Here is a 17,230-nt window from a genome sequence, read left to right as displayed (position 1 = left end):
AGTTCCAAGAGCGACGGCTTTTAACTGAATTTAAAAAAAAAAAAGAAAGAAAAAAAAAGCGTTTAATAGTAAAAAACAGCAACACATGGTACCACAATTCAAAATGCTTCAAGTTCACAGATACAGGAAAACAAAACAAAACCAAGTTTGTAACAAACCATTCTGTAATAAACTTTGTGAATGTGAGGCAAACAAAGATCAGTGTTAACATGGTGTCAAAAGAGAAAGATCCACGTGATCTGAGTTATGTTTCAAGGTTTACAAAGGAAAAGTTTATGAAAGGGAAAAAAAAAAAACCTCATGGCACGTGACCCCGTGGATCCACATCACCAACATCTGCCTGCAGGTACAGAGAGACTGAGACTAAAAGTCTAATCAGTAATTTCACAAAACACTGACCTCTCTTCACTAATGCCTTTTTTTTTTCCAGATGAAAGGAGCTGCACAAATGGGAAAAGGATTGGATAGCGTTGCTGAAGTCTGAACTTCGTTGAGTTATTAAACCTGCAAAGGGCTGATTCACCAAAATTACAAAAACATATCTTCTCACCTACATCTGACAGGTTTGGTTCTCTTTGTCCAGATTTTGAGATATCTGTTTCTAAATGGATGGTGAACTGAATTTATCAACAGTTTTCATAGTAGTTCTACTCAAGACTGTCTCCGGTGTGTGAATTATCCAGAGTAACACAGACACTGAATCTGCAAAACACGCTGATGTTGATTGTTTTTAAATGGCATGACTGAAATCTCAAGACTCAAAACCTGTTTACATAAAACAAAACCTTCCTCATAACTACATAATGCCATTTGGGTGGACTGAGCCTCATCACTGCCTTAACATCAACATTCATTATTATGTTTGAATGAAACAGATACACTGACCTAAACTGATTCTACGTTAGCCTAGCCCTTACACCACCATCTGTGTTTCAGTTACAAATGCTGACAGTGTTATTTCTATGTGTCCGTACTTTAAAGAGGAGTGTAGGTCCCTGAGATTGAGCGCTCAATGGCTGGAGGGGTGCGTCCACATAAACAGCAAGTCATCCACATAATGTAGTTATTAAACAGTAGCTGCCCTGTTTGTCATTCTTTGCTGCTGCTTGCTATTAACTGTAAGAAAGTGGGCTTGAATGAAGGTGTTAACACTGAGCAGATGTTCATGCCACATCCGTCCGTCCCATCCCAACACAAGACAACACAACACAACACAAGGTGTTATCAACATACAACATGGGCCTAAACTAGCAGAGAGGTCAGAGTTCAGGTGAATTACCAAGTGTTAACAGAAGGGAAGGAAATTATAGACTTTTGGCAGCACAAACTTCACATTATTTAAAAAAAAATCCACTAATCTGTCTCAGACTTGTCAAAGCTGATGAGAACATTTGTTTAAAAAAAAAAAAACAGTTCAATATTTGGACAAATACACTTATAGACTTAATTTCCCAAGAGTGAGATGAGAAGATGGATATCAATCCCAGGTCTGTAGGTTAAGTACAGGGTTAGAGACACGATGTGATGTTTAGCCTAGCTTAACATAAAGACTGAAGGCAGGGGTACCACACACTAAGACCACAAACTGTGGCTCTTCCATTTCTAACTGAGTGAGAAGCAAACTAGTGAGATACGTGTTATTATTTTAGAACTTTGGACCGTGCCAGGCCAGCGGACCCCTGCCCCCCATTTCCACTCCTTATGCTGAGCTAGGCTAACCACATCCTGACTCCAGCTCTGAGATGGACATCCATGTCAACACCTGACTCTATGAAAGAAAAGAAATGAGCGACCTTTAGGTGTATTTCTCCTCCAACAAAACAAAATCATGTGTCTCTCTCATATATATATATATATATATATATATATATATATATATATATATATATATATATATATATATATATATATATATATATATATATAGAGAGAGAGAGAGAGAGAGAGAGAGAGACTTGACCATACACAGAGGAAAGAAAGTTTGATTTGGGAGGCAGAGTGGCAGAGTGGTATGAACCAGGTGGAATCATTTACTGAGTATCCAAACTACATTTACACCTTCATCTAACCTAACACTAGTTAAATTATTATTGCTCTGACTAAATTACAGTAAAAACAAAGGAGCAAAATTTACATTGGTATGACATGAAAGCTGCCCAGTAACAACCCACATCAAAGTACTGAGCGCCAACTGTTCTGTGTTTCCATCAGTGGGAATTAAAGTCCAAACAGGAGCTTTGGAAAGCCAGCAGATACAAGAAGAGCCCTGTGTGGGGTACGTGAGGAGGCCACACACCTCCACAGTCTGCTTATCAGTCCACAAGTCTTTTACCACTGAGGGGCTTCCTACTTCCAACCATTCATTTACATGGATGCAAAGATGCTGTGCGAAACAAGATCTTGCTGTGAGTCCAAGCTCTTCTTCCCTTCATCCTGACTCTGTTCCATGCAATGAGGCCCGCAGTTCACGTCAACCAGGGCCAGAACAGGCCTGAAGTCAGATTTAAACGTACGTGTGAGCAAACAAATTGGTATAAATGGAGAGTTCACTGTTGGGAGGTTTTTCCAACACTGAAGAAACTTTTTAAAAAGTGTTAGCAACATTTATCTATGTGCCAGGAAGACCTCCGCAGAGCTGAGGATGGAAACTGTACGGTGAAATACAAAGAAAGTCCTGATTAAGGCAATATTTCTGATATAAACGCTGACGTGAATGACTCCGCAATGTGAAAGGGTTGCCACCTCCACCGATTCCACTGAGTGCGATGCTCTCAGCCCGACACGCAGTGGAACAGAGCTGAAGGCAGTGGGTGGCTGGTGAAAAGAGTGAAACACCCAAATGAGGCAGAGACACAGAGGTTTTCCCCAAACTGGACTAAAACCAAAGCTAAAACAACAGGGCACTGTGGACTAAACTGAGGCTAAAACCCTCTTTTGTTTGGATCTAATGTGATTAAAGGATATCACAACAAAAAAAGAAGAGTCCTCTACTGCCGAAGCCCAGAGAACTTGAAAAGAAAAATTGGCAAATCACAGACACAGATTAGGGAAACTGTCACATCTTCATGACAAACCATTTATTATCCTACCACAGCAGATAGGATAAAAAAAAGAACATTTGTTTATGAAAAAACAAAGGGCCTAAAGAAAAATGCCTGGTGTAAATGCTCAGGCTGTCAAAGTGCTCATGTATACCAATTTGGGTGCTTCCATGTAAAACTTAAACATGTTATGAACATGTTGCCCAGACGAAAAAAAAAAAAAAAGGCCACAAAAAAACCAAAAAGGGGGCCTGAAAAGGTTCAGTGAGACGTGGGCTCAGTCTAGTGAAATGATGTCTGAAATGCCACTGTCGGTCCCTCCTCCAGCTGCTCTGCCTCCTCCTGTGATGACCCGGGTTTCGTGGATGGAGCTGGCAGCATGGGCGTTAGTGTCATAGTGGCCGCTGGAGGAGACCAGCGCTGAGCTGGTGCTGGCTGCGGCCGTGCTCTGCATGCTGCTCGTCAGGTTATCCAAAAACATCTGAGGCCGGTAATGCTGTGCGGGGAAAAAAAAAAACCAAATGGCCCATTAACATCCATGTTAACCAGCAGTCACTTTCCACGCTGCACGTTTCCAAGCTGCTGCTAAAATCCTGATTTTCTAACCAGAATCACCATAGCTGGATTCACCTGTAAAAGTCAGAGGATCATTCATGTCTATGTCAGCTGCTGAGGTCAGTTTTTTTTCTAGTCTTTCTGACCAGTCAAAGTTGCTTTTACACTACAAGTCACATTCACCCATTCATACTTTCCACTCTAAGGCTTTTGGCACTTTTTTGACCAACACACACACACATTAATACACCGATGTGCACATCAGGGACAATTAGGGGTTCAGTATCGTGCCCCAGGATCTTGGGTATCTTGCCCAAGGATACTTCGACATGCAGACCAGAGGACCACCGAACCACCGACCTTCTGATTAGTGGACAACCCGCTCTACCTCCTGAGCCATAGCCGCCCCTCAGTGACAGACATACATGTTTGGCTGTTGCTGCTACAACTCCTGGTTTAGACTGATATGATGTAGTAATCGGGCACAGTGCATCCTTTAACAGTAACAAAGTGGAACATACCTGAGGATCTGCTTGAATTAAGGAAAACAAATCCAGACCTAAAGGTAAGAAAGAAAAACCAGATTATCAACAGTATCACATAAATGTTAGCGATAATACTTAACAGTGTAGCTCACTCACTCTGCATGTCTGTTGGGATGGTGGCCAGGGTGGATGGGTGGAAGGGGACTGCATAGTCAGCAAGCGTAGAGGTCAGAAAAGATGGGTCCAGGGACTGGACGTTTGGCATGCGCACAGTGGGCGGGTAGGTCAACACTCTGAGAGAAAACAGCAAACTCTGTGTTTTGATGTGTTTTACACCGAAGAATTAGTTGCTGTGCCATATTGAAAAGCTCTTACTATAGTTGTGTGTTCCACATCCCATCCCCTCCAGAAAACAACAATCAAAGGATGGAAACAGTAAGAGAGTAAGAGAAAATACTGATGTGTCTGTAGACGTCTGACTGTAGACCAACGTGACTAATAAATGCAGATGATTTTTTTTTTTTTTTTTTTTTTTAAATATGTTGTTTATATATTTATTGTTTGTTTAAATTTAGGAACTGGGCTGGTACACACAGATCTGTCTGGTGCTACAAAACAACAGAAAGGCGCTCACTTACCCCTTCGCATGCATCTCTTCGCTCTTGGAAATGTAAATACAGCGTTTCTTCAATGGAGGGTCCGTATCCTCTTCATCATCATCATCAGAGGAGGAGTTTTCCAGAGTAAGATCAATCACGTCAGCCTTCTTGGTGGCGCTCGGCTCAGTAGAATGGGAGACCGCTGACGGCTGGCGCAAAGGAGCTGAGGTAAAAGGGAATAACGTTATAGGACAAGGCTGATGTTCTAGTGAAGATACAAATCATTAATTACAACACTGAATATATCATTTTTTTCAGCAAAGGATTATTCCATGTTTTCTCTTCTACTGAGGATTTGGGGCAGCAGGACAGTGTATGTGGGACTGAGCCAAAATAAACCACAGTGTGTATGTTCGTGGTAAGGAATGAATATATCACCCAGAGCAACAGTGTAGCTCAGGAGGAATAAGATGCATCAGACTCTGTTCCACAAACAGTGCTTGTTAGGAGGATAAATTCAAACCTTGCCCAGGTAGCAAGATGATGTACTTACTCTCAATTTTTGGAACTGACTGAGAGGGGACCTTGACTGCCTCTTTCTTTGGTCTCATGGGACACCAGGTTCCATCCTCCTGAAATTTGATTTCATCCACGTCTGAGCAGTCATTCAGGATCTCCAAGAATAATCTGAATACAGAATAAAACACTTAAATGACCAGTGTACAATGACTTTACACCAAAAGGTCACACAAGCACATTGACTTTGTTCTTGTTGTCCATGATGAACCCAGCCATTAAACACTTTAAGTTCTCATGTAAATTTTAATATGCATGAGAATGAGGAATCTCCAAACCGATTACGGAAATGAGTTCAAATCTGTTTATGCTTGTGTTGATGTTAGAGATATCCCAATCAAACTATTTTTGCCCCAGTGCCATCCAAACAATCCATTTTCTGGCGCGTATCTGGGGTCAGCTCACGGTGGCAGCAGGTCGGGCAGGGCAACCCAGACACCCCACTCCCCAGGAACAATTTCCAGCTCCCCTTGGGGGACCCTGAGGTGTTCCCCAGCCAGACGAGATATATAATCTCTCCATGTCCTACATTTTGCCAGTAGGACATGCCCAGAAGACCTACAATAGAAGGCACTCAGGTGATCTAAGGTCCGACCCTCACCTATGGTCACGAGCTTTGGGTAGTGACTGAAAAAATGAGATTCAGATACAAGCAGCTGAAATGAGTTTTCCTCCGCAGGGTTAGGAGCTCTGACATCATGGGGGTGCTCGGAGTAAGTTGAGGTGGTTCACGCATCTGATTGGGATGCCTCCTGAGTACCTTCTATTGCATATTAAAATTCACATGAGAAGAAATACTGATTTGGATTAATGACTACTAGTCGATTAGTTGGGAGCAGCCCTAGTAACAAGTAAGGAGAACACTGCACAATGGCTCATTTGGAAATCCACCAAAACCTGAATGTACTGCTGCCTCAGCAACAACTGTTAGGTCATGTTTTGCATTAAGTGGCTGAATCAGTGTGACTAACCCATCAATGATGAGACTCTCGTACGCAGCCTTCTTGTCACACACAGGACAGATCCAGGTGGGTTTCTTCTCATTCATCTGTAGGTAGAGAGCGGCGTCAAAACACTGCAGGTGAGAGCAGGTCACCGCTCGGCATGGCACCGTCAGTCGCATCTTACCCAGCTGGAGGTCAGTCAAAAAAAAAAAAAAAAAAAAAACAGCAACAAAAAACAAAGAAAATGATTAGACCTTTGCACAAGCAATTCATTTATGTACTGCAAAGTTCTTGCATTCCAGAAAATCTGAGGTGCATTGGATCATTAAGTCAGAGGAGAACAGTATGTCACCAGTAAATATACCACTGTCCACCGGCAGGCACTGTGTAACACTCGCAGCTAATGCCATAACAGTCATTGATGTGATGAATGTTAAATTTTTCTGTTAGCTAAACTAGCAGAGCAAACCATACAGCTAACGGCACTGATGGTGCCCTTGGACAATGTTTGGCCATTATTGCAACTATATGCCTATGGACATTATATTAAAATAATAATTATACATATAATAATAATAATAATAACAATTTACTTATTTAACGTAAATGTCAGTGGAACATTAAATCAGTGGACACTGGCACACCACAAATATAGCAGCGAACAGTGGTATCTGTGGTATTTAAGTCGTATACAGCAGCAGCAAATCATAATAACCACCGGTATATGTCAATAAGAATTGTTATACTGTAGACGGGTGAGAAGTGACACATGACAGTGGAACATGACATACTGTTTATACAGTCATGGAAAAAATGATTAGACCACCCTTGTTTTCTTCAATGTCTTGTTCATTTGAATGCCTGGTACCACTAAAGGTATACAGTGCTGTGCAAAAGTTTTTGCCCCCTTACTGATTTTTCACCTTTTTGCACCTTTGTCCCACTTAACCTTCTCAAATCATCAAACAAATTTAAACATTACACAATGATAACCCAGGTATTTAAAAAATGCAGTTGTCCTGTTGTGATTTTATTTGTTGAGAGAAAAATCCTCTCCAAACCTACATGATCCTCTGTGAAAAAGTATTTGACCCCTTGTTAAAAGGTGAGGTAATTGTGATTAATCCTACTACTGGGGAAAGCTGAGTTCAATTTCATGGCCACACCCAGGCCTGATTGCTGCCAGACATTCCCAATCAGGAGACCACTGGTATAAAACCTGTCTGACAAGGTGAGGTAGGCCATACTGAACACACATCATCATGCCACGTTCCAGTGAGCTTCAAGAGCAAACAAGAAAGAAAATTATAGAGATGTCTCAGTCTGGAAAAGGATACAAAGCCATTGGTAAGTCTTTGGGACTCCAGCGGAGCACTGTCAGAGCCATCATCCATAAATGGAGAAGACATGGCACAGTGGTGACCCTTCCCAGGAGTGGCCGACCTACCAAAATTACTCCAAGAGCATGGCGCAGACTAGCTGCAGAAGTCAACAAGGATCCAAGAACCACATCTAAACAACTGCAAGACTCACTAGCTACAGTTAATGTCAATGTTCATGACTCCACCATCAGAAAGACACTAGGCAAAAATGGCATCCATGGAAGAGTTCCAAGGCGAAAGCCACTGTTGACCAAAAAGAACATCAAGGCCCGACTCACTTTTGCCAAGAATCATCTTGATCATCCCCAAAGCTTTTGGGAAAATGTCCTCTGGACTGACGAAACAAAAGTTGAACTTTTTGGGAGACATGCATCCCGTTACATCTGGCGCAAAAAGAACACTGCATTTGATAAAAAGAACATTGTGCCAACAGTGAAACATGGTGGAGGAACGGTGATGATCTGGGCTTGCTTTGCTGCTTCAGCACCTGGTCGACTTGCTATTATTGATGGAACCATGAATTCTGCTCACTACCAAGAAATCCTGGCAAAGAATGTTCGGCCGTCAGTTCGAGACCTCAAGCTAAAGCGCACCTGGGTTCTGCAGCAAGACAACGATCCAAAGCACACCAGCAAGTCCACTTCTGAATGGCTAAAAAAGAACAAAATGAGGGTTTTGGAGTGGCCTAGTCAAAGTCCCGACCTGAACCCTATTGAAATGCTATGGCATGACCTTAAAAAGGCTGTTCATGCCCGAAAACCATCCAATTTGGTTGATCTTAAACAATGGTAACAAACACAATGCACACATTCTGGGTTCTGACACAATTCCATAACAAAGCTGTGAAACTGCGGTATTTCAATAATGGCAATGACAGGATGCTGCATTCACACAAAAGAGTAATGTTGTTGCAGCCAAAATAAAAAGTCAGTTGTGATCAGTAGTCTCCAGTTTTAGTGCCTTTTATATGTTGTGTATTTGTACTTTCTACTGCATGCTGACATCCCACTCCTACCCTGATCTGATCCACGGACCCCTCAGACAGTGTGACAATTCTTTTCTCTACAAACTATAATTTACACAGCCACAGTGGCTTAAAGGTTGTTCTAATGACAAACATTTCCACACAGATGCTTCATTTACCGGACACATGAGTGAGACTCGAAGGCTTGTTGTAGCAATCTCACTGTCTGGATCTGCTGTCAGCTTCTCTTTAACTGGAACACAGAGAGCAGGGGAAGAGAGGAAAAGACAACCATTTATTTCAAAGGTATTTCAATTTGCCAAAACAAAATAACTAGACAAACATCAAATAACCAATAACTTTTAATAACTGATAACCTCTGAAACAGACAGTTGTAGGATCCCAGCCATGGTAATACATTCAGCTTAACCCGGTTTCCATATTTTAGTTAAAGGAATTAATGAAACTTGATTTCCTCAGCCTGATTTCTCCTGACCTGCATGGGGTAGTGGTCTCAGACTTAAACTCAAAACTAAAACTTCAACACACACCTGGCCTCTGGAAGTCTGAATGAGTCAGTTTCCATTGATGAACACCTGCCTATTTGTAAAATTTAGGCACATTCACTCTCTCACTGCAGGGCCTGTTCTCTCACTGCACCATCAGTGCTCCAACACAAACACACATAAAAGAAATCAGGGAGTGCTGCACTATGTCACTACCACAGTTATAATAAGTAAGTCATTCAGAGACTTTCAGGAGCCATGTTACTACACTGCATGTAAACTGATTCTCCTGAGTAACCTGGTTTCTTCTGTGCATGTAAATATTCCACTCATGCTTTTCAGGACAGGTAAAATTTTGGGATTTGTAAAGACTAGGGCTGCAACCAAAGATTATTCTCCGGATTTAATTGATTATTTGTCCTGGCTATAAAAAGAAAGAGAAATAATTGTGTGGTTTTCAGGTGTCTTGTTTGACCAGTAATCCAAAACACAAAGATATTCAGTCTGCTATCACGTATGACAAATAAAGGCATTGAATTCTCACATTTGAGAAGCTGGGAACAGCATGTATTTGGCATTATTGCTTAAAAATCACGAAAACGCTTATTCAACTATCAAAATAGTTGTCAATCGTTTTTCTGTGGACCATCAGCTCATTGTTCTAGTGAAAACATCTGGTCTAAATGTAACAATCTCTTTAAATTAAAACTGCTGCTCTATTTTATTAGGAAATAACTGAAGTGCTGTCATAGTGGTGGAATCAATAGTTACTCAGTGCTCTGGAGTGGTCTGGGTTTCTGATGCCCTTCATCCTCAGTCTCTGCAGCAGCAGTGGTGATGTCAGCTGCCTCACCAGGTACACAGACATAGAATAGGTCTGAAAAGCAATAGGATCAAAGAGGCTTAACCTAGAAGTCACTCATACTGTCTCCGAACATGTCATGTCCAACTCGAGGACAGGAAAAAGAACTGGGTTTTTGTTCTCACTTTTCCAATTTCAGGCGCCCATGTCACTGAAATCTGATTGGGTACTGCAGCGGAGAGCCGGACGAGGGAGGTAATGTTTAGAGGTCTTCCCGGTCTCTTCTGTTCCACGCCATTTTTTGGTGGTGGTGCATAACCCTACAAGAATAAAACACTTTGTTAGTGTCTTCATAGACGAATACTTAAGTTGCCTTTTCTTACTGGAACTGAGCTATAAAAGGAGCACTTACTGGCAAAGGAAAAAGTTTCCCATTGACCTTTATACAGAGACTGTTGGGGTAATTATCCTCTTGAGGGCAACTTGTCTCTGACAAGCAAAACCTGACAACACAATAAAACATTTAAGAGCCTGAATGTACAGTTGGATCCTAAAGTCAGAGACCACTTTGATATAATTTCATTTAAACCTGAAAATAGAGAGTTTGAGGGTGGCAGTACAAAAGTGACCCACACCATCAGAAAAACAACACATCAAGCTTAGTTCCCTCACAGATACAATATTCAAGTCTGGGGATGTGTTGCCTTCTCTGGATTTGGACACTTCCACCAAACTGACTACACCCTGATCAAGGAGAAGGATGACCCCATCCTTCAGAGACATGCTGTTCCTTCTAGTTTGCCTCTGTGGAGAAGGATTCATACAAACACACCTCACAGCTTTGTAAGAACTACCTGAAGACCAAAGAAGACCAAGAGTCCTGGCTGTCATGGACCTTCCTCCATAGTCACCTAACCTAAGCCCCACTGAACATCCTGTAGAAGAACTTTAAGACTTGGAGTCATCAAGAAAACACTACTCAAGTTACTTAACATGATTTTAAAAGAGTTTTTGAACTATTGTGCTCACTTAATACTAAAAAAAAGAATGTGTGTTTCTTAGTAGAATTTCAAGATCCATTATTTACAGCTCAGAAAACTCTGAACATTCTCACCTCAGCTGAATTTGAACCATATAGTCCCTTCTGCCTCCAGGTAGAAAGTCCCTGGAAACAAACAAGGTCAAACATTTCATCCTTAACTTACACAGGCATATCTCCAGGTAACTGTGGCTTAACTCCACTACGAACAATTAGTCCTACCTGGATATGCATACTTCTCGAACTTGCTGAGGTGTCAAGGCAAAGATAAAATATTTTTCTTGGTGATACCTCTGTGCAGTACTCGCTCCTGAAAACACAAATCATGACTGTTACAAATTACAACTAACGCACTATGGCTCAGAACACACATAAATGTATAATTTATGATCTTTATTCATTTATTTGCATATTTATTTACTGTAAACCTGCATTGTTTTCTGTCTCAGTAGATTCTATTGCAGTAATTCAAAACTCATCCATACATATGGATTCTGCTTCGAATGCACTGAACTGTTAGCTTGACTTTAACCACACTGACAACACATTATATGAAATGTATATTAATATATATTAATGGTTTGTGATATATGATGATGTATGATTACAGAGTTGATCAAGTGAGGCTTAAAACACTGTGTACTGACAAAATAACTCCATATCCACAACATTTGGGTAGAACTGTACTGAACGACAGTCTTTGGCTAATGCAAGGTGTCCACATTTGTTCTGTTTTCAGGTGCATTTGTGTTAATGTATTAGCCAGAGTTGTTGCCAGGTGTTTTGTTATTATACCAGAACTCAAATATTGTATTTACAACAGTATTTTTGAAAAAACAATCTGATTCCCAGCTGAAATCATGATGGCAAAACCTGGAGCTACGTGGCTAAGTGTTATTCTTTACACCCCGAAAGAGACAGACAAGAGCACAGACCTAGACTTGAAGGTTTGATTAGGACATCCAGCACATCATAGAAGGGCAGGGGCTTCATCTGCACATCAGGGTGGACGGGGGGGATGAGAGGGGATTGCTGCTGGAGATTCATGCTGGCTTTGCTGTCGTGCCACACGGCTGTTTCACCAGTCCACAGGCTGAGGTCTGCGTTACAGTACTGACTCCTGCTAAAAGAGATGTCATTGTTTACAACAGTTACTCCTCTCTCAGCCGAGAGAAAAATCAGGGCGAGGTGTATGTCCTGACACTGGTAACACAGTTCCTTCATTTAACCTGCTGGAGGGCAGCCTCTCTTCAGCTCATGCAAGGTTCTCAGGAGAATTTCATGTTTACTACCATTTTTGTTGTGCCACACAAAACCCAGTCACACCTGAAGCTTGGACACTTTAGAACTTGAAACAGCAGCACATCATACAAGTAAGAGTATTCGGTAAGAGTATTACAATAAAGGTTTACTATAAATGTCTGGAATAAAGCACTTTCCAGGCTTATGTGGCATTGCTTTGAAATAATCATTAGTTTTGTTTAACTCTGTACCCACTCATCATTTACAAAGTCCCTGAGGCTAGAGTCTATGCAACTGAATTTTATTATTATAATACTATTATGCCTACAGATAATCATGTATCTAACACTGGTTATCCCATAACAGCTGTAATGTTACACTGAACACTGTTTCAGCACCTTCACATTTAGCCTGTTTGCTTGTTAAAGAACTGAATGTTTTCTCTGACATCACTTAAAGCCGTTAAAATGTCAACTATTATTTAACAGAAAATTGAAAGTCAGCCCCAGCCTTCATGCAGTCATCAGCTAGTTTGATTACAAGGGCTCTTGGTCCTTGGCCTGATTTGGCCCCTTTGACTACCACGTCTTCCCCAAGATGAAGAAGAAGCTCAGTGATCTCTATATGACAGTGATGATAATGTCATTGCTGCTGTGGACCACTTTCTGGAGGTCCAACACTCTAACAAAGATGGATCTGTACGCTCTATAACCACTGAATTAAGCTTAAAAATGTGGGAAGGGATTGCACTGAAATATTTTCTGAACTGTATTTTTAAAAATATTGTTTGTGCATATTATGCCTATATTATAGGAACCGTGTAGATATGACAGGGAAAAAACAAAGGGAGAGAGAGATGGGGTGGGGGGGCGACTGCAATAAAAGTATGTTGTTGTTGAAAGTGACCAATGAAAGGAGCAGAAACATCAACCACTGTCCGCGCACCCAAAGTTTCAAAAGTGCATTGAGCTAATAATTAATTTTTCTACAGAGCAGCTGGAATTTACTAAGCTTTTGGTTGTTGTACAATAATAACAACCCAAACCTAATGGTAACAATACAATACAATGTGTACAAATGAGTTGTTGAAACGATGGAAAAAAAAAAAAACCCTTTTAAATGTAAAATTGATATTTAAGCTCTCAAGACACCCTAGAACTAACTTTTGGTTAGCTGGGAGTATTCTCGTGATATTAGCCACATGACAACGGTTTTTAAATCGTTAACATTACTTATGGGTTACTTAACAACTACGTACTTCGACAGTGACCGCGTATCTAGTTGCAGTCAGAACAGAGATACAGATCAGTGCGGTCTCAGTTGCTTGCAGCGAGTAAACAAGGAGCCTACTAGCGACTGGCTATTCTTAAAGTGTTAGCATTTAGGCTAACTACCGGGATGTAAAAGAACTACTATGAAAAATCGCCTTCCTGCCTAGCAACGCCCAATCCTCTTAGCCCATCAGTACGGGATGTCATATATAAACTGGTCTGTGCGTTACAAGTTATCAGTGCATGTTGCTATGTTGACAGAAGCGAGTCACAATCAGTGTTTTTCTCGTCGCCTACCCGAAACTCCTCATTCTCCACCATCTTGCTGTTCCGGTTATCCCCCCCTAGTGTGACTACTTCCAGGTGACGCCTCCTCCTCCTCCTTCTTCTTCTTCTTCCACATTTTCTTCTTCTTTGTCTGCGATGGTCAACGACAGCTAGCATCCAAATGATTGCATTACTGCCATCTTCTGGAGCCAGTAGCCTCCCAGATCGTCCCTATTTACTAAACTTTTCCATCAGTCCCGTTTTGGTTGGGTGGTTATATCTTGATTACCGCTCACATTTATCCAGTAGTTTACTAATATTTGTTTCCTGTGTAGACACAGTAGCATTTCTCCTGTTTCTTCTTGGACACAGGGAAGGTTCTTACTGTTCCCATAGGGCTCATGCCAGGATAACATCAAATCCCAAATCCTCTAAGTGTGGTTTCTGATGCTGAACCATATGCTGCACTACCATAATCCAACCGTGATCTTATTAAAGTTTTGTAAATGTGTTTCAAGGATACAATATCTGCTCCTCAGTCCAACCCTACTAAGATAGATAGATAGATAGATATACTTTATTCATCCCTCAGAGGGAAATTATGTTACAGCAGCAAGTAAAAAAAGTCACAAAAAGAAAGGAAAGGACAAGTTGACAGCTAACTGGCAGCACTTATGCATATATATATATATATATATATATATATATATATATATATATATATATATATATATATATATATATATATACACACACACACACACACACACACACACACACACACACACACACACAGCTCTGGAAAAAATTAAGAGACCACTGCAAAATTATCAGTTTTTCTGATGTTACTATTTATATTATTATATATTGAGTAAAAAGAACATTTTTGTTTTATTCTATAAACTACTGACAACATTTCTCCCAAATTCCAAATAAAAACATTGTCATTTAGAGCATTTGCAGAAAATGACAAATGGTCAAAATAAAAAAAAAAGAGGCAGTGTTCTCAAACCTCACATAATGCAAAGAAAACAAGTTCATGTTCAGTTTTAAGCAACACAATACTAATGTTTTAACGTAGGAAGCGTTCAGAAATCAATATTTGGTGGAATAATCCCGATTTTCAATCACATCTTTCAAGTGTCTTGCCATGCTCTCCACCAGTCTTTCACGTTGCTGTTGGGTGACATTATGCCACTCCTGATGCAAAAATTCAAGCAGATCAGCTTTGTTTGATGGCTTGTGACCATCCATCTTCTTCTTGATCACATTCCAGAGGTTTTCAATGGGGTTCAGGTCTGGAGATTGGGCTGGCCATGACAGGGTCTTGGTCTGGTTGTCCCTCATCCACACCTTGATTGACCTGGCTGTGTGGCATGGAGTATTGCCCTGCTGGAAAAAACAATCCTCAGAGTTGGGGAACATTGTCAGAGCAGAAGGAAGCAAGTTTTCACTCACATCCACCAAATTTCACAGTGAGTGCGAGACACTGTGGCTTGTAGGCCTCTCCAGGTCCATAACTGTGTGTGTGTGTGTGTGTGTGTGTGTGTGTGTGTGTGTGTGTGTGTGTGTATATAACATGTTTTTTACACTTACCAATAACATTTGAAATATAGTCTTTCCATGTTAATCTGTTGTCAAAGTAGACACCTAAAAAACATGAAGTCTCTAATATTTCTAAATTGTTTTCATACATCTTCACATGAAAATGTCCCCTAACCCTCCTCCTCATAAACAACACTACTTTTGTTTTTTCAGCTGTGAATTTAAATCAACGTTTCTTTCCTCAGAGTTCAGCTTTTTTTATGCCTTCTTGCAATTTTTGAACTCCTCTTTCGAAATTTCTTTCTTTTTTTTCCACAAGGCCCCATAATCCACAAATAACCCTCCCATTTCCAGTAAACACAGTTCCAAAGATGTAATTTATCCTAGCTGGGAATCTCATTGAAAATCTTGTCACACTCCCTTGTGAAGTTCCATTCTCTACCTCATATTTTCTGGGCATTTTGACACTTTTACATGAATTAAATTAAACATTTCCCCTTATTCCCATTAAATGCATCTTAATTAAAAGTCCTTCCTTCCACAGCATATCATAAGCTTCTTCTGCATCACTGAGCACCGCTGCCACTCTTTCATTATTCGCTTGTACCTTCCTTACCTCATCTTCTAAACTTAATACTGAATCCAAAGTACCTGAACATTTTCTAAAGCAACTCTGACACCCTACTATTAGCTGCTGCTTCTCTAAACAATATAGTAACATTTCGTTTACCATGCATTCCATGAGTTCATGTGAAGTTAGAGCAATTGTCTAATTTCCAGATGACGCTACATCTTCTTCTTCTTTTATTGTTTTCATTGGCCATTGGCAAAGCAGCTTGTAGATACATTACTACCACCTGACAAAAACGGGAAAAAACCAAATTCTCCATTAACCCTGTTTCCTTCAGGTACTTAATTAGGTGACTTTCCCCCTGATGTATCTCTAAAACGGTTCCCTACAGTGATACTTAGTTTTCTTTAATGCTGATGTCAGGTCCTTTCTTCCTCATAGCCTCTACATTTCAGCAGCACATACTGAACACATTTAGTATGGCCACAGTGTGTGTCTACCAGTTGGATGTTTTATGAAGTGTTAAATCTAGTTACTCCTATCCTGACATGGGCAATGAATGCCTCCTGCTTTTGTTTCCTGCCATGCCTCCTTCCCAAACCCACATTTCTGGATATTATAAAGAGATCTTCCAGTGTTGTTTATGTCAGAGTGTTCTTGTGATACTTTCCTTCAAAAGAATAAGTAATTAAGTATAGCTAATGGATGGATGGATACAAACACTGCCCTTCAGGGTTCCATTCCCTACATAGTATACTCTTGCGTATTCTGCACCTACCCTTACCTCTACTGTCCTGCCAAACTGGAAGTCAGGAACAGGAAGAAGCTATATAACTTTCTGCCCACACATAACTTAATTTGATAAGCAGTTCCTCCTCCCACTACATATCATATGCTTTTTCTACTTTGAAAAAGATGGCTACCATGTTTTCCTTATTTGTTTGGGCTTGTTTCCAACTCTATGCATAATATAAGTTATATTGTATTTCTCCCTTCCAGAAACCCACTTTGAAAATGAGAAAAAAAGTTTCAACTTTCTAGAAAATATGTTAATCTTTCAGTTACCATTCACCCCATAGTTTTCCATAACTGTGATTTACGTGCTATTGGTCTATAGTTTGAGAGGTCTGAAGAGTCTTTACCAGGTTTCTAAATTGGCACAATGATTGACTGTCTCCATGCTACTGGTATTTTTCCTGTGTCCCAAACTATCGAAAAGTGTTGTCCCTACACTGTCTAGCTCCTATGAAAAAAAAATTCTGAACTTCTAAACACTGGTGAACAGTGTTTCTGCTGGAAATTCTGCCTTTTCTAAATTGCTGACAGCTGTTCAACTCAATAACACCAGTATTATTTTGTTTCTCCTATTCACCCTATCTTTTTACAGTTTTGTCTCCAATATGCAGGTTTGATTATTCTTAGGCTGCGTATGACATCAAAA

The 17,230-nt window shown here is 40.5% G+C and overlaps 1 protein-coding gene across 2 annotated transcripts; it reads right to left on the bottom strand.

Moving 5' to 3' along the window:
* Nucleotides 1–375: 375 nt before the first annotated feature.
* pias2 (protein inhibitor of activated STAT, 2) lies at nt 376–13,744 on the bottom strand. Of its 2 annotated transcripts, none has more exons than XM_041042493.1 (14): nt 13,704–13,744; nt 11,829–12,013; nt 11,116–11,203; nt 10,969–11,019; nt 10,267–10,357; nt 10,040–10,174; nt 9,824–9,929; nt 8,726–8,799; nt 6,228–6,388; nt 5,234–5,367; nt 4,720–4,903; nt 4,238–4,374; nt 4,118–4,155; nt 376–3,537 (listed from the first exon to the last, which is right to left on the bottom strand). In XM_041042493.1, the coding sequence occupies exons 1-14, from the start codon at nt 13,715–13,717 to the stop codon at nt 3,319–3,321; spliced, it is 1,617 nt and encodes a 538-aa protein (XP_040898427.1). In that variant the 5' UTR covers nt 13,718–13,744; the 3' UTR covers nt 376–3,318. The 2 variants fall into 2 exon arrangements, with proteins under 2 accessions (XP_040898427.1, XP_040898426.1); XM_041042492.1 differs by having other exon boundaries at nt 11,829–12,016; nt 13,704–13,743.
* Nucleotides 13,745–17,230: the final 3,486 nt, after the last annotated feature.

The sequence above is a fragment of the Toxotes jaculatrix genome, chromosome 7, assembly GCF_017976425.1.
Source record: "Toxotes jaculatrix isolate fToxJac2 chromosome 7, fToxJac2.pri, whole genome shotgun sequence".
NCBI lineage: Eukaryota > Metazoa > Chordata > Actinopteri > Toxotidae > Toxotes > Toxotes jaculatrix.
Note: the sequence above shows the minus strand (reverse complement) of the source record. Positions and strands in the feature narration are given on the sequence as shown.

Excerpts from the sequence above, each read along its gene's own strand:
- pias2 (XM_041042492.1), bottom strand. Across the intron at positions 10,358-10,968 it reads ATGGTTCAAATTCAGCTGAG|GTTTTGCTTGTCAGAGACAA; the intron begins GTGAGAATGTTC and ends TTGTGTTGTCAG. Across the intron at positions 4,904-5,233 it reads GTCAGTTCCAAAAATTGAGA|CTCCTTTGCGCCAGCCGTCA; the intron begins GTAAGTACATCA and ends CTTTTACCTCAG.